Genomic DNA, 26,041 nt, shown 5'->3' with positions numbered 1-26,041 from the left:
TTCAGTTCTACTCTATTGCATTATGCTGATCTCTTTTGTAAATCTGTATTAAATGAGAGTTTGCTATAGGTGATGTTCAGAGATGACATCTGTGATGATGCTCATGCTGACGATTCATTTTGATGTCTATGAAAAGGGCAAATCCTTTAAGAGAAGACCTAGAGCACCAGCTTTTACAATCTGGATTTCATTTGATTAAGAGGGAAAGCTCTTTAGAACAAATATCATTTCCAAGTGAGAGAATGTTCAGCATCTCAGCCTCGTTTGCATCATTTGATAAAAGGGCCCCACTGGCCAAGTGTGAGGATGGTGCTTGAGCCAGACACATAGACACAAGACATTCTTCTGATGTCTGCTCCCAGGCTTGGCCACATTGCCTCCCTCCATCCCTGTCTCAATGACATATCCATTACCCGTCATCAGATGGCTCCATGGTTCTGGGAGAATGACAGTGTATCCACCCTATCGGAAGGGTCCTCTGCTTATCATGGCAACACTTTTTGGATACTGGCTCACAGAGTCCTTCTTCGGGTGAGTGTCATCCTTTTGTGGGGGGGGCATCTGTATGGACGGCCAATTTGAATCTGACTGGGACATGCTAATGAGCCATTCATATGTGTGGGATTTGTTTCTGATTCGATTAAGCTTCAGAGAGAGGAAAGAAACAGCCACTGATTAAAGACATAAAAAAAGAAATACTTTAAATGAGTAAGTGGTTCATCTTCATATAGCAAAGTATACATTAAACATGGTCCAGGAGATGCACTGTGAATAGCAGCTGGATTGCACAGCACAGCCACAAGGAGATGGGGCCTCACAACAACTGAAAGGGACTTAACCCCCAAAAAGGGCTCTAAGCATGCCTAGTAAATAGATGAGCCCAGTTAGCTAACAAAAATGACTCTCAGATTAGGGATGGGCGGGTTTTTATTTGGATTTTAGAAAATTGCTCCCCAAATCCCTATGACATTTAAGCTCATTGTCATTTTGTGGCAGCACCAGGGACAGTAATGGGGGCCAGAAATCTTATTTCAAGACAAAGAATTGATTACAGTAGATAGCACAAGTATCAACGAGACCCTGATTTTGAACTTGCTAATACTTCTGTCTCTGAGCATGGGGCTTCTGTAGGGTTTTGATTCCATAGATATGCCGGGACCTGAACTAGTTCACCTTCCCAGCCCTGTGCAATGGGAAGCTGTGAAGGTCAGCTCCTTTTAGATTTTGTGTCCCCTGACGAGGGCTGGAAGAGTGTGGCTACAGCCCTGGCCCTACCAGCTGGCTTCCTCTTGCATGAGTGGTGTTGCCACAGGGCTTTTGTCTGTGGCTTTCCAAGGAACATGGAGGTATATGTCATCTTCAAGCCTGGACCTTTCCTCTTCCACCCTGGCTAGCTTCACCCTTGGTTTTCTGCCCTCTGCTCCGGTTCTGAGTTTGAACCAAACTCTCATGGCAAGCCGATGCGTAGGAGTCCTAATGTCCACCCCTTGCAGCTCCCTCTCTCATCCCTTGGGGCTAGATCTGCTCCCTGCATCCTCAGCCTCTAGTGGGATCCTGCTTTGAATGGACTCATCAGCGGAATTGGGAGGTGGTCACCTTCCAGACACTATGCCTGGAGCTTTCTCCTATGAGCCCCACACAACAGATTGAACCTCTGGCAACTGGTGCCTGCAGGGACCATGCCTCTTTGGTCAACTTGCCTCTTTACATACTGGCAGCATCACAGACTGAAACAGCCTCTCTCAGAACTGCTGGAAATAGAGGTTACCCAGGAAATGCCCTGTTTTGCTCACACAGTCCCCTGAAGGCCGACTGGGAGGCTCTCCTGGGCCGCTTTTCTCCAAGTGGTGACTTGGGAACTCTGATTGCTCCTCTTGTGGGTATGGCATCTTTGAACTTCAAGTTCACCCTGACTTAAAACTCCAGCAGATGGTGGGGCGGGGAGTATAAGTGCACCTACAAAGATGCACCGGATAGTCACCCACCTGCCTGGGAAGTGGCAGAGGCCATGTCCTCTCTCATCTCATTAGTTTGCACCCTCCTGACTGCCTAGGGTGCAGGGAAATGTGGAGGAGTGCCCAGGTGTCAGCGAGCAATAGGGGTCTCTGCCACACTTTTGGAGACTACCCCACTCCTGGCTCAGTTTCCCAACCCCTGGGTGTCAGAGCCTGATGTCTTCCTTTTTCCAACTTGTCTTGAGTCCCATCTGGACTGAGTTTGAACAATAGTAATCAGGCCTGTTGACCGATAAGAGATTAGAGGTAACCATGAACAAGCCCTTCTTGGTCAGAACCATGAAAGATACCTTCTAGTCTCAATTACCACACATTTATTTGCAAAGCAATCCTCCTGGAATTTCCTTCCCTGAATTCATGTGGCCCAATTGTTATAGTCAGAGCATTGGGGTCCTAGGAAAAGCCAGGGCCCCTGTATGGGATGGGCCAGTTTGCTGAGAATGACACAATTACTGTCACCTCTCAAACTTGACCCTGGGTTTCCTGTGGGTAAGCAGCTGTTTCAGCAAATCCAAGATTCCTGCAAAACAGTCTTTAAGTTTTTCTTCATGGAAAGCTTCCAGACATTCCAGCCCAGCTTGTCTCTCCCTGGAATTCTGCCCAGTGAATCCTGCTGCCTCTGATAGTTCTGAGGGATCCCTTTCACACAGAGGAGCTGCTTCAAGTGTTTGTTGGGGCTGACCCAAATGTTCAGACCCCTTCAGGGCCACCTTCCAAGAAAAAGCATCATTTTTTTTCCAAGCAGCAATTCCACACAGAGGACTTTTTGGAAGTGTTTATTGCAAGAAGAGGGCTTGGGAAGCCATATCCTCAGGGAATCTTTTTCTGTAGCCTCCGATGAAAGAAATAGGCATTGTCAGATTTTTTAAATGTTCCCTTACACTCTAAAATAACTAAATATGTACCCTGGGAAACCTGGGAGAGCACCAAGTAAAGTGCAGCGAGGACAATGCAGAACTAAAGCCCAGCTCTGGTTCCTTCATTCGTGCAATTTATATTTTTTGAGCACCACTTATGTGCTAGCCCTATTTAGGCACCAAAAATGTCTTGATGAGGACAAAGTTGACATGAGCCTTCTCTCAGAGTTTGGTATTGTGGGCGCATAAATAACAAAAGCCTCTCTCTTGCTAGTAATCAGGGGAGGTTGCAAATTAAAACTGCAGTGAGGAAGGATTTCATGTTCATCAGACTGGGAAAAATTTAAAAGTTGGACAATGTCAAATGTTGGCAAGGACAGGAAGCAACATGAGCCTCATCTGTGCTGGTAGGAGTAGAATGTGGGCCACATTGTTTGAAACTGTCACTTTTCCTAGGAAAGGTGAATGTGTGTGTATAACCTTTGCTCCAGAAATTTTACTGTGAGATAAATACATAGAGGCCTGCCCACTCTTGGGCACCAGGAGACACACACAAGCATGTTCCGAGGAGCATCATTTATAATACTGGAAACAAGACTGTCAACCAACAAAAGAGTGCATACATAAATTACTGCATATTGATACAATAAAACACAATGGCGATGAAAATAAATGAAGCAAGAAGCAAGTTGCAGGATGTGTACAATCTGGTTCCATTTATATAGTATTCACAAACAGGCAAAACTAAGCAATGTGCATTGTAGGTTTATGGCAAGGAAATTATTAACAACATTCAGGATAATGGGTTACCTCTGGGGGTAAGGAGAAGCACACAGAGGTTTCTACAATAGTGCAGAAGCATTGCTTCTTAAGGGAGGTGGCAAGTCAACAGTTGTTCCTTGTACTCTGTGTCTTTAAGTTGCACATACACATTTCACACACAGTTATCACACATACTGGGCAAGAGGACAGACAGGTGATACAGGAATGCATAGCCAAGGAATGGGCCAAAACTAGGGCGGCCAGGGAAGGCAGGTGGGGATTAGAAGGCAAATAAGTGTATGCATGGGGGGGCATGGGAATTTCCAGTAAAGAGCATGGCAGGAAGAGGGGACAGAAACCCAAGAAAGGGCTCCAGCCATTTCCATGGCATAACTGGATGTAAGTAGGTGGCAGAGCGTGAGGGATGAGGCTATGGGAAATAGGCAGGGCCAGTTCTCAGAAGTCTTGCAAACCATGTGAAGGAGTGTGCTCTTATCTGGAGACAAGATACCAGCGTAGGAGTGAGATATTTTGGAGAAAGGTTATTTCCACACTGACATTGTCTCCGTCCTGGCTGCTCTGCCGCATGCCCTGATCCTGACTTACCGATGGCCTCTGGCTTTTGTGTTGGCCTTGTCCAGATTTGAGACCTCTCTTCCCTTTCTTTTCTTTACTTTTTTTTTTTTTTTTTTTTTTTTAGATGGAGTTTCGCTCTTGTCTCCAGGCTGGAGTGCAATGGACTGCAACCTCTGCCTCCTGAGTTCAAGCGATTCTCCTGCCTCAGCCTTCCGAGTAGCTGGGATTATAGGCACCTGCCACCATGCCCGGTTAATTTTTGTGTTTTTAGTAGAGATGGGGTTTTATCATGTTAGCCAGGCTGGTCTTGAACTCCTTAACTCAAGCAATCGGCCTGCCTCGGTCTCCCAAAGTACTGGGATGACAGGCGTGAGCCACCGCACCTGGCCCTCTTTCCCCTTTCTTATTCCCATTCAGAGCCAGGGTAGAGTGTGCTGAGTGAGATGCCCAGGGTGCAAAACTGGAGGATGCTTGGAGAGTGAGTGTCCTGCCCAGCCCTATTGTTTGCCTACATCGAGGACCATACCGTTTTTCTGTGAGTGAGTCTGTAGTCTTCTGCCAGCTCTCCCCAGGCCTCAGCCCGCATCCACCTCATCTTCCTCCCCGTAGCCTGCTGGGTTTGGCTTTCACTCTTGTCTCAGCTTTTGCGGCCAAGTTAGGCGAGACAGTTACACGTAAAAAGATAATTAACCACATGAGCCAAGAAATAAGGACCACACGAGTCGTACAAATCATGAGTTCCAAGAGTTTGGAGGAGCTGGGCCAGGCTGGCTTTGGATGGATGTGGAAAGCAGGAAGGAGGTTTTCTGGGCTAAGAGAACAGTGGGAACAGTTTGCCAAGAGCAAAGAGCTCATTGAAAGTCATAAGGAGATAAAAGCTGGAGAGGATCTGGCATCTGATCTTGTGGATGTGGCTATGACGTACAAGGCTGAGGTGCCACCAACCCCGGTCCCTTACCCGTGGTAAACATAATGAATAAATTGTGGCATGCTTCTTCACTGAGACTGGAGAGAGCCTCAGAATTCTTCCCAACACAGTGCTTCAGAAGGATATTAACAAGCAAGTGGATTTCACCCAGGAGTGTAAACTCATTGCCATCCCTGTCATTGACTGTGTAGTGGTCATGAGTCTTGGAGTAGAAGAGATGACCAAACTGCATCCCATTGCTTTGTCTACTGTGTGTCCCTATTTTAACCTAATTTACAACTCTGTCAGCTGTGTCTCAAGTACTGGCATCATTTGAGGCACTGGCTAGAAAATGCACAATCACAGAATGCAAAGAGTAGAGGGGATCTAAGACATCATTGAGTCCAGCTCCCTCATTTGGCAGGTGGGGGAAATTGAGGCTTGGGAGCAGGAGGCTTGTTTGTATGAGTGGCCAATAGAAGATGTGACCCTGACCTTGTACCAGTGGCTCCCCAACCTGGGAAGAGAAAGTTATGTGACCCTTCCTGAGAACCTACTCCATGCTTTTCTTTGCTTGTGGAACATTTTTATATACAGCATCTCTTTTAAACCTGGGGAATCATTATCCCCACCCCACCCCCACCAGAAAAAAGGCAGCTGACATCCAAAGATAGGTCCAAATCAAAGGCTAAAATAGGACAGAGCCAGGATTCAAACCCTCTCTGCCAGTCCCCAAGACCTACATGCTTTCTTGTAGTTCTAGGTGGGTGTCTCAAGCCTCTTCAGAAGTGGTAACAGGACTAGGGTTTTCTGGGAAGGGCGGGTGGTGAGTGTGATTTTGCTCTGCCCTGGGTAACTGTTCTCTGCAATCCACTTTAGGTTCTTGGCTACATCTGGAGGTGGTCCCAGCGGCTCCTCTGTAGGCATATCTGAGCATTTTGTGAGGTTAGAGGCTTTCCCTCCAGTGAGTTCATGGTTCCACAAGAGGAAGCCGCCTGCTATTGCCTGTGCTCATTTGATGACTTCCTAGGTTTTACGACATTAATTTAAGTTCTGCAGCCAAAGTAACTCTCTTTGGTTGCAGCAGTATGCACTTAAATGTCAGAGCTTTGCTGAAAAACCACTTGAGTTTGAAGAAAGTCATTGTGTTCAGTAAAATCTAGCCACATTTTATGTTTATGGCCTTTATTAGGGCATCCCGCTGAGCTAGTTAAAACCATGTCTCTATAGTCAGTGAAAGCCCAGGACTCTCAGATTACTGGATTCACTCATTCAAATAATAGTTACTGAATATAGACTAAGTGGCAGGTGCTGAGGTCTACAGTGATAAACACACAGACGTGATTCTTGTTTCCATGGCACGCATAGTCCAGTGAAGGGAGACAGACATTTGAAGAATAAATACAGAAGTAAAAGTATTTTTAGTAATTGTTATTAAGAAAAAGGCAGGGCACTAAAGTTATTCAGAGGGGAGCTCGTTTACAATGGGTGGATCAAAGAAGGTAGTATTTGAGCTGGGTCATAAGTGGTGGATAAATTATTCAGGACGCACAGTAGCAGGTGCAGAGGTAGAGACAGGAAAGAACTTAGTGTGGTCAAGAAACGTGTTGCTCAGTGCCCGTCAGAAGCCACAGGACCCAGCCTTGTGCTGATGTGCCATCAGGTGTACCGGTGCCTGCAGGACTCAGCACCTGCCCTCGCCACCCTATGTGGATATTAGGGTCCACATCTTGGTGGTTGCTTCCTGTGCCCTGTTCCTCGTGACCACACCTGCCTTCTCTGTTTCTGACCCTTGGTGTTCATTTCTCAGGCACCCCTTTGGTACCCAGCTCCCTGCCCTCTCTCCCCTAGGCATCTCCACCCACCAAAGCTCACAATGCCTAGCCATCCCTGTACCCACACCTCGTCCCCCATCCAGCTGCCCTGCTTTCCCAGCACAGGCCTTCCTGTCTATATCCTCCCTCTGGTTTGGGGCTTGCTTTATCGTGCCAGTTATGAATTAGATATTTAATGTCCCAGGCCCAGCTCCCTTTCACTCACTTCCTTATCCCCTTCCCCTCCCAGTCCTCCATAGCAGCTCTATGATGTTATTCTCTATGTGGTCCAAATACCAGTGGCTTCCTTTCCTATCCTTTGTCTACCATCCCAGAGGGCCTCTGAGATGAGCTGTGTGTATGACTTTTGAAATTCTCTCTTGGGTCAAACCATTGGTCAGTGGAGACACTCATCACCCAGGGATCGGCCAGCACAGGCTTTTCCTTGTTCGCGTCAGAGCCATTGGGCAGAGTCCAGAAGTGGCGGGGTAAACATGCTGAGTCCACGTCTTCTGCTGCGAAGCCCAGATGCTGCCAAGAACCTAGACGCCATGGCCAAGGTGAAAGCTGTTACCCTCTCCATAAATGAGTGCCCTTTCATAGAAGGGAGGAGACTGGGGATGTTGACCAGTGCTCTATGAGAAGGAAGCTTTGTGTGCCCCTCTGCTGGGGTGGACATTTGGGAAGGACCCTGTCCTCTGTGGCCTGTTTGCTCCCCAAAGGTAGGTGTACAGAACAGTCAAAATAGCACCATCTGTAATAATTATTATGAAATAATAATGAGCACACACACAGACTGAGGGCTTCCAGTATCCTGGGCACTTCAGCAGGGGCTTCCTGAGGCCACAGCCCTGTGCACTACCCATTGTCGTGGGTGTTTCTTAACAGGTTAAGTAGCTCAACGCCGCTCCACAAGCACTCAGTGAGGCCAGAGCTGGCCCAGATGGCCTGTCCTCATGTCCAGAGTGTCTTTGCTTCCTTGACTGCCATCCTCGTAGTGCTCACACTGAGGTAGGCTCAAAGTTAAACGCTTACCCCACTGCATCCCCCCACCCACAGGGCAGAATTGAGGCTTGGGAGCAAAGTAATCTTTGTGTCACCAAAGGTGACACAGCAGCAGGTGGCAGAGGACAAATGTGAATCCAGTTTCCACTGACTCCATAGCTGTGCTTTCAAGTGCAACATGCTGCTCCCACCTGCCTTGGAAACCCAGGATCTCTTCTGCACACCATTTAGCACATGTCTAAGGGAGAGTTTGGTGACAAGCTTGAGAACATTTTGCAAGAGAGAAGGAGGCGATTAAACAAGCAATTGCAATGGTGTTAGATCAGGGAACAAGGCAGAGCCACACAGCGCACCAAGTAAACCTAGCGGAAGGAGACACAGCAAAGTGATGGTGAGCTGATGCTTGGAGGATGAGTCAGGGAGGCAGGTAGTGTTGGGTATGTCATCACATGTGCAGAAGTCTGAAATGGGGGAAAAAAATCCACGAGAGGAAGTAAAACACTGCACGGCTACAGCATTGAGGCTGCAGCATAGAATATATTGGAGAACACAAGGTCAGGGCTGAAGGGGTGGGTGAGGGCCAAGCCCAGATCAGGGGCTGTGCTAGGGGCATGGTGCAGGAGAGGGAGTGGTCCAGCTTACACCTTCAATCACGCGAGCTGCTGTGTGGAGAAGAGCTTGGAGGAGGAATATAGGAGGGAGGTCAGGTGTTTGGAGTCTGTGGCAGAGTCCAAATGAGAGATGATGATGGTGGCCTGGACAAGGGAGGTGTCTGCAGGAGTGGGAAGAGGGGAGTGGATTCAGATGCTAGACAGTCATGCCGCTCCTTGTACTGTGTCTATAGGCACGATGGGAGGGGAATCGCCATCATTCTGATTAGAATGACTGCAGATGCACCCCTTCTAAGGTGAAATGGTGAGCTGGCTCTTTAAGAAGCAGGTCTTGTAATAAAAGAGCTTTTTTACGACTAATGTTCTGTGTTGTATTGTTGAAATATGTCAAGCAACAGCCTCTATTCCAGTTGCAAAAGGAATCACTACCCTGACTCTTTGTGCTGTCAGTAACTTCTTCATGGGATTCACAGGCTTTCATTGAATCTGAACAAAGTGAATAGGAAATCAGCACTGGTCCCAGAATGTACAGGTCTTGGGAATGGAGGTGCACAGCCTGGGGCCTTCAGCGTCACCCTCTCATGATCTTCAGAACCATCCCTGGATACGGGAACTCCTTTCAAAGCTTGATCATCTTAGGGAAACTGTTGGCTCTTTGTTGAGCTTCTTGGGTATCAGACAGATTCTTTTGTCTTAAGTATCAGCTTCTTTTTTTTTTTTCTTTTTTTTTCAGACAGGGTCTCACTCTGTTGGTAGACTGGAGTGCAGGGTGACATGATCAGGGCTCACTGCATCCTCAACCTCTCGGGATTAAGTGATCCTCCTGCCTCAGCCCTCCAAGTTGTGGGGACTACAGGCATGTGCCACCTTGTCCAGCTAACTTTTTCTGAAATTTTCAGCAGAGATGAGGTCTCACCATGTTATTCAGGCTGGTCTGAAACTCCTGAGCTCAAGTGATGCACCCATCTCAGCCTCTCAAAGTGCTGGGATTACATGTGTAAGCCACCATGGCTGGCAAGTTTCCATTCCCTCACTTGGAATTGGGGTCATAACTGCCTCACAGGGTGATTCTAAAGATTCTGCTCTACAGCTTGAAAGTATTAGCTAAGACTGACCATGTGATTATTATCCACCAGGCACTTTTTAAGCATGTTGCATGTAATTGCTTTAATTTTCTCTGTGACATTGTAAGTACTGATGATCCCGGTGGAGAGGAGGAAACAGAAGCACAAGGAGATCAAGTGACTTGTCCAAGGTCACAAAGCAGGCATGGAGCAGAGCCAGGAAATGAACCTGAGTAGTCTCATGGCCAACTCTGCTCATAACCCACCCATTATGTTTTGCTGCCTTTCTGAATGTACAGTGCAGTGCCTGGCACATAGGAGACGTTCAAGAATGTCAGTTTCCTTTCTGCTGATCCTAAGTTATACACTCAAGGCAAAACAAGCTTAGGTGAGTGATTAATCAGTAAGCCACCTTCCAACTCCAACAGCCTAGAGCCTCCAAGGGCCAACTGGTATGATAGGGATGGGTAAAAGGGAAAGCATTCCCTTCCTACCAAACACAGGGAAAATAAGCTAAATCCAAATCTGGCTTTATTCCAGACTTACTGTTGTTGATGGGTACATGTTATTTATCTGAACTTCATCTACCAAGTTCATGGTGAAGTTGACAGTATCTGGCAAGTAATATCTACTGTTTGCTAGGAGATCTTGATTACTTTCCCTCAGAAGCCACGTTCATCAGCTCTAACCAGATATTTCAGATTCACCTGAAATTCAGTATCAACCATTTGTACATTGACTGATTGAGTGATGAAGCATAATCATTTATTTATTTGTTCAGCAAGTACTTACAAAGTATCTCTATGTACTTGGCCTTTTGTTAGGTGAATGAGTGAGATATAGGTTTTACCCTCCAGGAATACATAGTCAGTGAGTGAGGCTGACATATAAGCAGGTAAGTTGTGATATCAAGGGCCGTGAGGGCCAGAAGAAGGAGAAATTGGTTCTACTCTGAAAATCAAGCAAAGACTCCACAATGTTGGGGCCATGTAATTAAGGTCTTTGTTTGTTTCAGAGAAACTGGTTTTTTTTTTTTTAATTTTACTTTAAGTTCTGGGGTACATATGCAGATCTTGCAGGATTGTTACATAGCTGTAAACATGCCATGGTGGTTTGCTGCCTCCATCCCCCTTGACTTACATTAGGTATTTCTCCTAATGTTATCTCTCCCCAATCTCCCCACTCCCTGCTATACTTCCCCTACCTCTCCATCCCCCAAAAGAACCCAGTGTGTGATGTTCCCCTCCCTGTGTCAATGTGTTCTCACTGTTCAGCATCCACTTATGAGTGAGAACATGCAGTGTTTGGTTTTCTGTTCTTGGTTCAGTTTGCTGAGAATGATGGTTTCCAGATTCATCCATGACTCTGCAAAGGACATGAACTCATCCTTTCTCATGGCTGCATAGTATTCCATGGTGTATATGTGCCATATTTTCTTTATCCAGTCTATCTTTGATGGACATTTGGGTTGGTTCCAAGTCTTTGCTATTGAAAAAAGTGCCACAGTGCCTGTTTAATAAATGGTGTTGGGAAAACTGGCTAGCCATGTGCAGAAAGCTGAAACTGGACCCCTTCCTTACACCTTATACAGAAATTAACTCTAGATAGATTAAAGAACATAAGATCTAACACTGTAAAAACTCTAGAAGAAAACCTAGGCAATACCATTCAGGACATAGGCATAGGCAAGGACTTCATGACTAAAACACAAAAAGCAATGGCAACAAAAGCCAAAATAGACAAATGGGATCTAATTAAACTTAAGAGCTTCTGCACAGCAAAAGAAACTATCATTAGAGTGAACCGGCAACCAACAGAATGGGAAAAATTTTTGCAATCTACCCATATGTCAAATGGCTGATATCCAGAATCTACAAAGAACTAAAACAAATATACAAGAAAAAAACAACCCTTTCAAAAAGTGGGCCAAAGATATGAACAGACACTTTTCAAAAGAAGACATTTATGTGGCCAACAAACATATGAAAAAATGCTCATCATCACTGGTCATTAGAGAAATGCAAATCAAAACCACATTGAGATACCATCTCACACCAGTTAGAATGGCGATCATTAAAAAATCTGGAGACAACAGATGCTGGAGAGGATGTGGAGAAATAGGAACACTTTTACACTGTTGGTGGGAGTGTAAATTAGTTCAACCATTGTGGAAGACAGTGTGGCGATTCCTCAAGTATCTAGAAATAGAAATACCATTTGACCCAGCAATCCCATTACTGGGTGTATACTCAAAAGATTATAAATTGATCTATTATAAAGACACAAGGTCTTTTTTTTTTTTAATTTAAAAAAGAATGTTGTAGAGACAGAATCTCACTATGTTGCCCAGGCTTGTCTCAAACTCCTGGGCTCAAGTGATTCTCCTACCTTTGCCTCCCAAAGTATTGAGATTACAGGTGTGAGCCACCATGCCCAGACTGATCAAGGTCTTCTTGAGAGTGTGAATTTTTTCAGCTGAAGAGGGAGTTGGGGGCAGGGAGCATTCTAAAATTACAAGCAGAATAGTCCAAAGCTTTGAGGCACAAAAGATTGCATGTTTAGGGACATTGAAACGTCATGGTGGCTGGAAAGATTGTAGCAAGAGCTTCTAGACACTGCCCATTAACACTTAGAATGCAAGGTTTATCTTTCAAAATCTAATTGCATTCGGATCAAGCTCCTATTCACCATGGTTGGTAAGAAGTTTAAGGTCATTTCCTTCTTTGCAGCTCTCTCCCTCGGATTGAGTCAGAACCCAGGGCCTAGGAAAGATGGGAAAGAAGAAAGGTGCTGGTGACACCCTTCTCTGTAGTGACCACTAATTCTTGTCCAGGCCCATGTGGTCCATTTGAAGGGGATGTCTCTGCTGGGAGTTGTGCTGGTTCCTTTATGTCAAGCACTGCTGCAGAGTCTATCATCAAGGGTTTTGTTAACTTCTCCCCCAAGTACAAGGAGAATCCAGATATTTGGAACAAAATGTCTGGTCTCTTTTTTTGGTGGGGTAGGGCTCACGGGTGGAGAGAAAAAGTGAATTCATTTTTTTGTTGTTGTTGGTAATTCCACAGCAGTAAGAATCAAGATAGGAATTAATGACTCCATAGCCATCCTGCCACTGTAGGAGTAGAAATCAGCTATCAGAGCTGTTGACTACCACTCCCTCATAGAGAGTGATCTGGGGAGTCAAGGTGAAGGGGCTGACTTCCTTCCTGCTCACGTCAAGTGGCTTCCTGAGGCCTGGTGTAGAACGGCAGAGCTAGGCAGGCCCTGACCAGTGGCTCCATGTCTTCTGCAGGTGTGGCAGTGTGGCGGAAGCGTGGAGGTGCTGCCCTGCTCACGGATCGCCCACATTGAGCGAGCCCACAAGCCCTACACAGAGGACCTCACCGCCCACGTCCGCAGGAACGCTCTCAGGGTGGCTGAAGTCTGGATGGATGAATTTAAAAGCCACGTCTACATGGCATGGAACATACCCCAGGAGGTAGGGATCTCCGGTGGGAATGAGTTTCTCAGGAATTGGTGGAAAAACAAAACAAAACAAAATATGGGACTGAACCCTTCTTTCTATGGGCCAGCCAGCATCCTGTTTGCCATGTGAGAATGGACTCTCAACCCCAAAACATAGTATATGTTGAAGAAAAGGGGCCGTAAGGCTCTAAGCCATTTCTTATCCCCCCATCCGCATCCCTGGTCAGCATGCTTGAAGGAGGACTTCTCTCTGGACCTTAGTGTCCTTATTTTAAATAAGAAAGTTCGACAGGGAGCTTAAGTTTCCTTCATGCTCCCAGGTCCGCAGCTTCTCTGACATTAGATGTTTCATGGTCCTCGATTACAAATATACCAGCAACTACAAAAATTTATTAAAAGTATCTTAATCTTACTATAGATTAGATTCAAACTTCTCCATTGAACCTTTGACCAGAGTTATAAAGACCCATACGCTTTTTGGATTTCTTGAGCCACATGGATGGGGATGAGGAACACACCTACAGGGACCCTCACTAGGAGATGTGAGTTATTCTGGGCAGTTTTTAGACAGCTATTAACTTTCACAGAGCCTCATCATTGCCTACTACTGTCCTCTATCCCTCTAGTCACCTCTACTTAAGAGATGCTGGGGAAAAAGCACTATTTCTCTGCTCATTTTATTTAGCCATGTGTCAAGGCCATGTGTCCATGTGTCAGGGTGAAACATGTGGAAATGACCTTGGACTACTGAGTTGAGAAAACCCAACAGATGCCAGTCACACGATTCCAACCCACGTACCAGCCTGTCTGCCTGGAGTTCATTGCTTGTGTTGCATTCTGTGTGAGACAGAGCTATCAGAGCTATTGACTACACGACCTTATTCTTTCCTCCGAAGGCCAAGGCAGTCCCCTTTGGAGTCCTTTAGGAAGCCTCTAATGGAGAAATGATTGATGTTCACTCAAAGTTTCCATATGAAGGCCCTGGTACCTAAACTCTACACCAAGCTAATGTTACTCTGGTTAAATGATTGAGAAAGTAGGCTGGGCCATGGGTGGGAGCTTTTAGCCTGCCTCCTGGCCACACCACCACCTCAGGAGAGAGGGACTTGAGTTGGGTTGCATACTCCCACAATCAGTGAGGTTTCAGCAGTTGGGAGCAAGAATGAGGAGTGGAGAAATATCAGCCAGAATGCAGCCAACCCTAATGAACCAGCCCTGGACTGTGCTTCTGACAGTATGAGTGTTTCTGGGGAACTGCAGTGCCTTCTGGACTCATCGTCAGGATTGAATCACAGTATTCTGCTTGGGGTGCCAAGCCCTGTGATAGGTGTCCTCTGATGGCAAAATGTCAGAACGCTTGGAAACTCCCCAGGAGCTCATTAGTGAGGCATTGCAGGCTCTGCTTGGGACTGGTGAGTGAGCAAACTCTCACTGCCTTCTCTCTGTACCCCAGAGCTGCAAACCTTCTAGCCCTCCCCGCTTGCAGCTGGCCGGTATTGAAATGCCCAGTCACCCAATGAATGGTAGAAAATTAAGTGAGTGAAAATAATTGAAAAATGATGAAATCCAGTGTCTGCCTGTGACTCCTCAAGGCAGGTAGTTCAAACCAAATCATATGGGTATGGGGAAGTGAACACAGAACCAGTGAGAGGTGGAATTGCCCAGGATAAAGCCTTAGGTGGAGAGGCAAAGGGTCAGTGTGTTTCCTAAAACAATTCTGTTGCCTCTCCTGTTCCCTGTGTCCAGATGTCCTCTTTTTCCTCTTATTAAACTTGTACAGAGAGTCAATACTTCATCTGTCAATCCTTCTGCCAAGCTATATCCTGATACTTCATCAAGCCTGCTTTGTCAAGGTCAACATAGGCCTCCCAACTGCCTAATTCAAGGACATTTTAAAGTCTTTAACCTATAGGATTCCTCCTTTTCCTTGAATCTCTGTAGTTTCTTGGATCCATGATTCTACATCCTGGAATCTCATCTCTCTCTGATTATTCCTAACTCCTCAAGGGCTCCTCTTACCTTCACTGGGTGCTTACATGCCCCTGGGGGGTCTACCCGTGGCCGACTGCTCTCATTATTCCCCATCTCCTTGGGTAACCTCATCTACCCTTGTATTTGATTCCCACCCATATGCTGCCTCCCTAATTAATATCTCTACGCCTGACTTCTGCCTTCACTTTCAGAATCACATCTCCAACTGCTAGCTGGACATCTCTCCTGGCTGTTCTCACAGGCACTCAGACTGAATCTGACCAGCTGAGCCCACCCTCTTCCTCCAGATCTGCTCCTGTTTTTGTTCTGTCTCAGTTCATGGAGCCACCATCTGCCAGACACATGAGTGTGAAACTGACACCATCCTTCAATGTTCTTCTCTCTCAATGTCCCAGTCAATCACAAGCCCTCCTTCCCACCCTGACCTCCTCTCATGTCTGCATTCAGGCCCTGCTTTTTTCTCTGCCACAAGCTTCAACTGGTTTTCCCGGCTCAAGTCTTATCTCCTTCAGATTTATTCTTTACACTGCCCAAAGTTATCTTTAAAACACTCACAACACCCATGCCATTGCCCGCTTAAAATCTTCAAATGAGGCCAGGCACTGTGGCTCATACCTGTAATCTCAGCACTTTGGGAGGCTGAGGCAGGTGGATCACTTGAGGCCAGGAGTTCAAGACCAGCCTCGCCAATATGGTGAAACCCCATCTCTACTAAAAATACAAAAATTAGCCGTGCCTGTAGTCCCAGCTACTCAGGAGGCTGAGGCAGGAGAATCGCTTCACCTGGGAGGTGGAGGTTGCCGTGAGCCGAGATTGTGCCACTGAACTCCAGTCTGGGCAACAGAGTGAGACTCTGTCTCAAAAAAAAAAAAAAAAAAAAAGAAAAGAAATATTTAAATGACTCCTGCTATATACAAAATCAAGCCCAAAGGCCAGTGTTTGGCACAGCATTGGAGGTTCCCATGCTTTCTCCCCTGCCTGCATTTTAACCCCACTGCCGCCACTCCCTGTTTTGAAGTCTGCACACCCTGTGCGGACTATGGGAACTGCCTGTCACACACCGCCCATGCCATGCCGTTTCTCACGATTTGGTGCTTGCTCATCCTGCTTGGCATTCCCTACCCTCTACCTCTTCCTGTGTGCCCAACCCTACCAAATCTTCCCCATCCTTTAAGCCTCAGCTCCAGGGGTCCCCCCTCCAGAAAGCCAGCTCCAACTGGAGAAAGAGCCCCCCTCCTACACATAGCTCTGTTATTACATGATCAGCCTGTGAAAGAGTGTTCTGTTGTCTGAAAGTCTCCCTCTCATTAGAACAGTGGCTTTCAAATCTGGCTGAACTTCAAAATCACCTGGGTTCCACCCCCACAGATTACCATTTAATTGGTTTGACAGGGACCCTGGGATCTGTTTTTTGGAAAATTATTTAGAACCGCTGAGAACTACTGCAATACACCATGGGCTCTCTGAGGACAGACTGCGTTATTGATTTTTGTGTTATTATATCTAGCACAAGGCAGGGCACATGGTAAGAGCTCGGTGAGGCCTTGCTAACACTTATTAATGAAAGAGCCTGCTGGCAGTCTGCGTAATCCCTCTCTCCCTTGGTCAGTGACTCCTAAAAGCAGATCTTCAGACAGTTGCATCAGAATCACTTGGAGAACTTTTAAAAGGTACTCATCTTGGTCTCATCCTCAGAGAGGATTTTGAGTGGTAGGTGCCAGAATCTATAAAAGGCCCTTTAAACTATCATCTGATAGTTTAGGGTGACCAGATTTGGGTAACACTCATTTAGCTAGTCCTTCTCATTTTTCCAAACTCACCTCAAGTGTTGCTTACTCCAGGAAGCCTTCCTTGATTGCTTACCTCCTCCTTTGCCCCCAGTCCTGGCCTCCCCACAATGTAAGAAGAATAAGTCCCCTCTTCTACTCTCTCTTTCACTTTCTCTTCCCTTCCATGCCTCACCCTTCTTCACAAAGAGTATGTTTACTTGTCTGAAACTTCCAGACTCTCCTTTCAGGCTGAGAGTGTGACTTATTCCTATCTTTACACAGTGTTTAGAACGGTGTCTGACACATAATAAATAGGTGCTTGGTAAAGGTGAGTTGGAAAAGAAGAGGGAGGATGCATGAATGCTACCTGCTCTACACAGTTTCCCTGGGAGGTTTACCAGCTGCCCCTGAGATGGTGACGCCCCAATCCCTTTTCCTCAGCTGCAAGCACATCTGTTCCCAGTTGACTTAACCTCTCAGCTACAACATCCCAGCTGCAAATATGGAACTGGAGCCCTTCAACCCTGCCCAGGTGGCTGCTTTGAGAATTAAATAAGTTAATACATGTAAAGACTTTGATCAGTGCTTAGCACACAGAAAGTGCCAGATAAGTGTTAACTCTTGATGTGACTGTTTATGCCCTGTACATTCCTTCCACAGCTTTAAAATGCTCATGCTGGGCAGACATCCTCTGCTGGTTGCCTTCTAAGCAGAGGCCTCCTCGGAGCTGTGTGCTGAGCAGAAGTGGCCCTCTCACCTGCTCCCTGAGCGCGTCCAGTCCCCAGCTTTTGAAAGGCGAAGAGCCTCCACCTCTTGCTTCCTGCTACTATAATTGAACATCAGTTTGTTTGTCAATAAACAGAAAGTCAGTCTGCAGGAACGCATAAATATTTTCTCTAGCAGGGTTCAGGAGCTCTAGACTCCTTCTCTTGCCCAAAGACAGGCTGGATGCCAGGGATGGCTTGTCGTGTGCTTCATAATGGCATCCCTTTAAGTCTAGCTACGAGGAATTTTGTGACTGCACGGCTGCAATACTGGGGACTTTTTTATGTGGCCAAGTTCATATATTTGTTTCCTAGGGCCATGGTAACAAGTTACCATGAACTTGGTGGCTTCAAACAATAGGACTGTGTTCTCTCTCAGTTCTGGAAGCCAGAAGTCCAGCATCCAAGTGCCAGCAGAGCTGTGCTTCCTCCAGCATTTTGAGTGGAGAGTCCTCCCTTGCCTTGGCCAGCTTCTGATAGCCCTGGAGTGTTCCAGGTTATGGATATGTCACCTTAATCTCAGCCTCTGTCTTCACATGGCCTTTTCCTCTTTGTCTCTGTGTGTGTCCAGACCTCTTTTTTCCTCTTATAAAGATATCAGTCATTTTAGTCATATGCAGTCATAATTTAGGCAAACCCTAAATGCAGGGTGATTTCATTTGAGGTCCTGAATTAATTATATCTGCAAAGACCCTTGTTCCACATAAGTCCCATTCAGAGGTTCTGGGTAGATATGAATTTTAGAGGAGGCCACCGTTCAACTCACTACATCAAGTATTTGGCAAAAGAGGAAGATGCATTTATTGTTTTCTAATAAGGGCCAAGGTGATCTCTGAGAAGGTTTACTTTCTTCTCAATGTATGCCCTCGCTCTGAATATGGGTCTGATGCAATTTTTAGTAAACATACGGTGAAGACATGCTGAACTATTAAAACGGAAAAGACAAAAGTCAATTGATACACAGGAAGGGGAAGACGACTTGATATTCAGAAAGGTAAGCTGAACAAAGGGCTAGACCTTGTGCTTCCTAGCAGGAGATGGCCACCTGGTGGATAATATCTCTCATCTTTTACTCAATCATGTGGCGGGAGGCACTTTGCCCTGTTCCTAAGTGCAGAAAGAAACTTTTCCTGTGGGAACCCAGAGGTTTAGGAAAACACTGAGGCCTTTGTGAGATAGGTTCTTCTAGTGGCTCCCTCCAAAACTGAGACACAGTGTTAAATGTAATCACATAAAGGCAATTATAACATGAAGGGAGAAGGAATGAACAGGTCCCGGACACAGCTTTCTGATACAAGGATACAGTACAGTGGAGAGTAAAGGGTTAATACTTAATGAATGCCTTGGGGTCAGGTTGGAAGATAGATTACATCCATTACCAGTTCCTGTGTTCAGCATTTCATAAATATTTTCTCAACTCAGCAATGTAGCTCATGCTCGGTGCTCGGCCTGGGGGCACAGAGGTAAGTCTGATGGAAGTTTCCTGACCTTAAGGAGCTAGAGTCCAGCAGGGAAAGGCTCAGATAACAGTTGCAGGGAGGGCTCTGGGCAGGAGCGTGCAGCAGACAAGTCATGGTTGAGATCATTAAGAAGTATTAGAAAGCCGAAATTGCTCCTTGTGATTCTAGAACTTTAACCTTCAGGCTATAGCAGGTTCAAATTTTTATATTGCCTGAACTCTTATGGGCAAAAGTGAATCTATCTCTTCTGTATCTAAATTGTGTTTTTATTCAAGCCCACATTGTCAGATGTGAAAAATGTGCTCTATTCATGTCCAGATAAATGCAGACATTTTTATGATCTTTCTCAGATATTTTAGACATAATCTGCCCAATCTCAGTAACTCGATCCCTGGAGTTGATGTTTGAACCAGGGAATTCCCACAGAGAGCATATGGACCACAGTGCTGGTGAGAGAGAGAGCTTCACTTGTTCATCTGCCTCCGCTCTGTGCTGGCATCTTATGAGATACCGCATGCCCCATCTGGTCCCTGGCCTTCATCCCTGCCATGGTGTCATCCTCTGAAATGCACTGGGTCTTCCTCAGATCCCCAGTGGATGGACCCCTCAGCAGCCTCTGCTTTTGCATTGCTTTTTCTCAGCCTGTGCTGGGCCCCATTCAACAGCTGGTGTGCAGGCCCAGGAATCCTTAGTGCTGCCCAACTCTGCTCTACAAGCAATGTGGGGGAGGGCTCATCTATCCTTCTCACTCCTGGACACACTCATGCCTCACTTCTGCTCTCTGGCTGCTGTACTGTGGTGGCTCAGGGGCCACCTCTCTGATGCTCCTGAGACATGAGGGTCACAAGTACTCTGGGCGCCAAGACTCCCAGGCTTAAAGAGAGTCTGCTTCTCCTGCAAAGACTTGGTCCAAGGAGGCAGAAGGATGGGATCTTCCAAACACATAGAGTAACATTAAAAGCACAAACTCTAGACCCAGGTTAATTGCGTTCAATTCTCAGCTCCACCATTTATTAGTTGTGGGGCTTTGGGCAAGTTACCAGGGAGGCTACTGAACCTCTCTTTGTCTCAACTCCTCATCCATAAAGGAGGATTTTGTAGGCTCTTTATAGGTATGAATGGGCAAAATACATACATATAAATAAAAGTAAATATACATACATATGTGTGTGTATATATATATGCCTGTCTTATTCAGAATACAGCCTAGCACTTCGGAAGTGTTGTTTAAGCCTTAGCTCTTATGATTCTTAGGAATAATGTTAGAATTAGCATTATTTCATCTCAATGTTTTTTCCTTCCCCTCTCTCTCACCCTAAAGCTCAGAATCTCTCATCTTGCTTCTTGAGGTAGGGAAAAGTTTTATTTAGATGGCTTCTTCCCATTCCTTTCATCTACACCCAGGCTGTAGCTTTTTTTCCCTTTAATCTAAGGATTTGGCATGTTTATTTTCAATGGCCTTTGATGACAATGGCCAGTGATGCTAACAGGGTTCATAGTCTAAGTGCAGATGGTTATGGGGTTAAGGTACCCATGAGGAAATGCAAGAGTTAACGTGCCACATTTTCTCTTCTCCAGCCTCCAGGAATCTTGGCTGGGGGCACAAGGTCATGCCAAAGTAGAGTTTGGGGAGAAGCTACAACCTGGCTTCATCTCTGTTTCGCTGTCCCTGTGCAGGACTCGGGAATTGACATTGGGGACATCACCGCGAGGAAGGCTCTGAGGAAACAGCTGCAGTGCAAGACCTTCCGGTGGTACCTGGTCAGCGTGTACCCAGAGATGAGGATGTACTCCGACATCATTGCCTATGGAGTGGTAAGGAGCTGGCCTCCTCTGGGTTTCATTCAGACACAGACAGAAAGCAAGACCAGAAAGAGGCATAGGGAAGAAAGGGAGAGGAGAGAAGGAGCCTCTCAGCTGCCCACGTGAAGACCTGCCGTAGGCCTGGGGACCCGGTACTGTGTTCTGCACCTGTAAGATAGCCTTTACTTTTACAGCTCAAACCCCTCCAGTCCCTTGAGAGAGGTACTTGTCTCTCCTTTATAGTCCTAAGCAATTCAGCTGTGGCCCCATACCTACATATTCCACTTAATAAAACATACAGTAAAGCAGTTAGCTTAAGACTGAAAGGTAAGGTAATAAACACTTGCTGTTCTCCCAGCTGGGTTGCCTGGGGGTCTATGAGTCACCCCATGTGCCTCTCCAACCAAGGGGACGATGCCTTCCATTCGCACCCAGAGCCTCCCTGAAAAGAGCTCTGAGAAACAGATGCATCATGTGTTTATTGTATTTGCTGTATTTTTAGTATTGCTTGTTGATGGGCGCAGAGCAGTTCTCCCTGATGGAAGGGAGCGAGGTGGAGGGGCAGAGCATAGGGTTTGGAGTCGGACAGACCTGGTTCAAATATGAACCAGGCTGCTTTCCAGGTAAGTGTCTTCACGTCATGGGCCTCAGTTTCTTCATCTGTTAAATGGGGGTAATTCAGTACTATCCTCACAGAGTAAAAGAAAATCTAAGATTTGTAGATAAGTAACCTTAGACAGAAATGTATTTTCTATCTAAGGTTAAAATACTTTGAATATGATAAACTCTCCCATTTTCTCAATATTCCCTGGACCATACAAGTCAAAAGCCCTAGGTATTTTAACTGGTATTTTGATTGATTTTTAGCTATCTTGCCTGACTTTTGCTGACTTACAGTCTGAACACATAAAGTTTTGCCATGACAAGCCCCCAAGCCTACTCTGTAGGATTAGTTTTACTATCTCCATGTCACAGATGGGGAAACAGAGTCAAAAAGTGATTTTCACAAGCTCACATAATCAGCAGTGAAACCAAGTCTAAAAAACCAGCTTCCAGTATCACTCTGGTTCCTCCCTTTGGAGGGTGTCGCCTCATACCTTTTTGGATATCTCAGGATGAAACCTTGAAGGAAGAACTGAGGTCTCTTCTTTTGACGGCCTGTAGTTAGAGCTGAGTCCAAGACCTGCCCCAGATGGGAATGTAGTGAACAGGACAGCTGCCTATGACTAGGAAGAATCTGCTGCAAGATTGAGCTGAGTGCTCCCTATCGGCCCCCCAACCCTAATATACATCCTAGGATTCTAAAGCAGACAGAGCTGGACTCCTAGACCCACCTCCTCCACCTCCAGGGTCTCTTGTCCAGGAGGCCAGCTTGTAGGAGACAGTCTTATCCTCTCACAAGTGTCCCCATGGCATAGTTGACATATCCCAACAGAACCAGGCAGTGACCTCTTGCCTCCCCACTTCTCAGGCTGGTGCAATTCACACGTCAGCAAACACCTCAGCCAGTGCTGCTCAGGTAGTACCTGCGTCTCCAGATCCTGTGGTCACCATGGAAACACATTGCACTGTAAGGTGTCCATCTGTCCCTTCCACCTCCCCAGAACCATCCTGAGGACACAGCTGCCTTGGATGCCCCACACGCCACCCATAGCAAGCTATGTGTGCTGCTTGGCCATGGTTGAACCCAATCCTAAAAGGAGAATCATGTAGCTGTGGCTCCAGAGAAACTATTGGCCCCAAGCCTCCGTGAACCAGGGCAAGCTTCTGGATTCATGTTCTCAGCAGGCTGTCAGCTGTGGCTGAGCATAATTAGCCAAACTTACCCAGAGAAGCAGAAGAAGTAATAATAATAGAGGTGTGTACATGTGGCCACTGCAATTCTGGGTCTTGACCAAACGCATTCGCATCCTCCAAGCAAAAGCATCTCATCTTATACACATGTGCAACAGGTTTACCCTGTAGCCCCTCCATCCCACCCCCAGCAACATTTAATTTGTCCAATGGTAAGTGGCAAATACAGGGTTGTAATCTAATATGTCTCAGTCCAGAGCCGGGCCTGTTTTTACTGTCACGCTGAAAGCCATTCACTTGTCATCCCAAAGGACTGAGCTATGTTAGCCATCCCTGTGGCGGGCAGAGGGCTCTGACCCCCTGTACCTTCATCAGCCCGCCACTGCTCAGGGCCCAGCCAGCCTCCTCCACAGGCCAAGCTTCTACATGAGCAGAGACATGCCTGCTTGTCAAAGAGCATAATGAACTCTTAATGGGGGCAGCTGGCTGAAGATGGGCAAAGTGGGATGCAGCCACAATAACAAGAGTATTTGCTGGGTCTGAATCATTCTTCCTGGTAATTATTTTAGGAGTCCAGATGTCTTTTCAGGGTCATAATTTCCTTTTTCTTTTTCTATTCCAACTCATGCCCAAATGACATTGTTCAAGACAAATGACTTCTGGGACTCTGAGTCGAGCCAATATCAAGTCTATAGCCCAGTCCATTAATCCACTAATAGGTCCCATTAATGACTTCTGCAGGCAGAAGGGCCTGTGGGCCCCATCATGTGGACATAAGTTTCCCCTGGATCATTGAGCTCCATGTCCAGGAGCTGGGGTAGCATTGGATTAATCACAGCTCTGGTGCTGAGAGTAGAGATGGAGGGGCATCTGGAAACAGACATGCCTGGCTTCGGAGTGTTAGCTTTGCCCCTTAATGGCTGTGTAAACTTGACAATGTGTAAAACCTTAGTGGTCACAGTAATGCCATTTCATAGGGCATATTTTACAGTCTCAGGATTATGACCATGTACATGATGGAAACAACTTGGGTTTTGGAGTCTGACAGAGACCAGCTGTATCACTTGTTGACTATGATTCTCTTCATTTGGGAATGCCATTCATTTACTCATGTTTTTCATGCACTCACTCACTCACTCACTCACTCACTAGATATTAACTGTCTCCTTTGTGCCTGGCCTGTCTGATATACCGAAAGACTGAGACCCGGTCTGAGGACCAACAGGGGAGACAGACAAGTGAAGAAGGAACAAGAATGCAAGCTGCTAAGTGCTACCCTAAGAGAAACGGGGTGCTGGAGAAGCACAGGGCAGTGATTTCATGCCAGAATTGGGTTGGGAAAGGCTTCCAGAGCGGCAGACAAGCTGAGCACCAAGGAAAGGGGCAAAGAGAAGGCCAAGACCAGGGGCGACGTGGGGAAGTGTCCACACAGGCTGAATAGCACCATGGACAGCGAGGAGAGTGGCGCTGGTTAGTACGCCACACAGCTCCTTCTTCTTGAAAGAGATCATATCTCTGGTCTGGTTAGTCATTTTGAGAATTAGGTGAGATACATGTGGAAAGCACTTTACATGGTACCTGACACATAGATGCGTTCCCAAAAGCTGGCTCCCCTGAATGGCGTTGAGGAAGGTTAAAGCAGTAGTAATAGCAGCTACAATTATTGCAGCATTGGTTATTTGCCAGGCCCTGTGCTAAGCACTTGTAGATATTGTTTCACTTAATCCTCATAACACCCTTTTGAGGCAGGCACTATTATTATTCCTATTTTAGAGAGAAGAAAACAAACAGGAAAGAGTTACATTGCTTTATTCAAGACCCTACAGCTGGAGCCGGGTTTCCATCCCACCCTGTTGCTTCCAGTGGCTTCAGTGGACTGCCTGCCTAAGGGGTGGGGGTGGAGGGTGGGGGGAGGAGGAAAGACACAGAACCAGGGAGGACTTTATCAAAAGACACCCACCCTCTCAGCCAAGCACTGGCATTAAGAACCCAAGGGAAAGCCAAGTCTACCATCAGTGCTGTCCAGGCCTTCCTCTGTGCAACAGCAGTTAACAGATTTTGCTAATGGGTTACAGTGCTTGGCTTTAGATGTGATACTCATGTCTTCATGGGCTGTAGGACAAGAGCAAAGCATGTTTACATGTGCTCTTCCCACTAAGGCAAACCAAGGAGTTGGTTTATAATGGAGGATTTGCTGCAGAAATGCTACTGGGGGCTCTGCCTGAGACACACGTTCGTGTGATGTTTCTTCTGAATCTCTGAATTGCAAGTTTGGGATTATGGTGCTACCACCCAGCAGAGGAAAGGAAGCTCAAAAGGAAAGAATTCGACTCTTCGTTGTCCTCTGTTAGGAACAGGGTATGCGCGGAGCACATGTGGGCCTCTGATTATTGGCTCTACCTCATGCCCCTTCATTGGCTTCATTTCACTCCTGCCACAAACCGTCAGGAGTACAATGGCCCAGCTGCTGTCTCTGGCCTGCCCCGAGATAGATGGTCCCCCTGTGGCCTCTTGTCCTTGTCTTCCCTGGATTCTGATCTCCAGTTCCCTGTTCTAGGCACAGTTTTTTTATTGCCAAGAAGAGAACCCACATCAAGCCAGCTCAAGTTAAGGTGAGGGGGGTGAAAGTACCACAAACTCTTATAGGAGTAGGAGCTGGACATGGACACTCTAGCTGAGAAGCCACTGAAGCCACTGTAGGGGCAAAATGGTCCTGCTTGTCTCCCATTCTGTCTGCCTCGTGCATCATCACATCCCTGATCACAACTGGCTTTCTCTGCTTGCACATGGCCATGGCCAACAGACTCCCCCATGCCCAGTCTAAACAGCCTTGCAATTCTAGTGGCCACCACCCACAGATCACAGTCTCCAGGTCCTGTTTAGATTCATAAGACAGGATAAGAGAGTAATGAGATGGAGAGGAGAGAGAGGGAGAGAAAGAGAACAATTAATTCTGAAGTGTGGGTCAGTGCCCACCATGGTCCACTCAGTTGTGGCCGGTGAGCAGGGCCATGAGGACTATAGGCTGCCCTTTCCGAGGGCTGTGAGCAAGAAAGTGACATTGAATATCAGCTCTTTTACCCAGACGTGTTAATTGCCAAGACTGGATCCATCCACCTGTAGGTAAGGGTCAGAGATGCCGCTCTCTTCTCCTGCTCCCACTCTGGTCCCCTCCTTTCTTATTCTGCCACCAGAGGTCACTTCCACTCTGAAAGACCCTAAGCAGGTGGGCCACCATGGGGTCTGGCCAAGCCACTGCTGGGTCTACAGGAGACAGAGAGCGCCTGGTCCCAGGGAACCCCTCAGGCCTGAAAACAGCTACCATGTTGCCCATTTCCCCCAATACTTAAGAGCAAAAATTTCTCTCTGGGACACTTGAAGGC

At 46.6% G+C, this 26,041-nt stretch overlaps 1 protein-coding gene across 2 annotated transcripts in view; it reads left to right on the top strand.

The window, feature by feature from the left end:
* Window positions 1-26,041, top strand: part of GALNT18 (polypeptide N-acetylgalactosaminyltransferase 18) — a 364,052-nt gene that overhangs the window by 271,303 nt on the left and 66,708 nt on the right. Inside the window, exons 7-8 of one of the 2 annotated variants that reach the window (XM_032240752.1) lie at window positions 12,904-13,089; window positions 20,739-20,876. In XM_032240752.1, the coding sequence (XP_032096643.1) occupies window positions 12,904-13,089; window positions 20,739-20,876 (324 nt within the window). The remainder of the gene's footprint in view (window positions 1-12,903; window positions 13,090-20,738; window positions 20,877-26,041) is intronic. The other variant, XM_032240753.1, reaches the window with a different exon arrangement.

The sequence above is a fragment of the Sapajus apella genome, unplaced genomic scaffold (assembly GCF_009761245.1).
Source record: "Sapajus apella isolate SASKATOON/1434 unplaced genomic scaffold, GSC_monkey_1.0 scaffold47, whole genome shotgun sequence".
NCBI lineage: Eukaryota > Metazoa > Chordata > Mammalia > Primates > Cebidae > Sapajus > Sapajus apella.
Note: the sequence above shows the minus strand (reverse complement) of the source record. Positions and strands in the feature narration are given on the sequence as shown.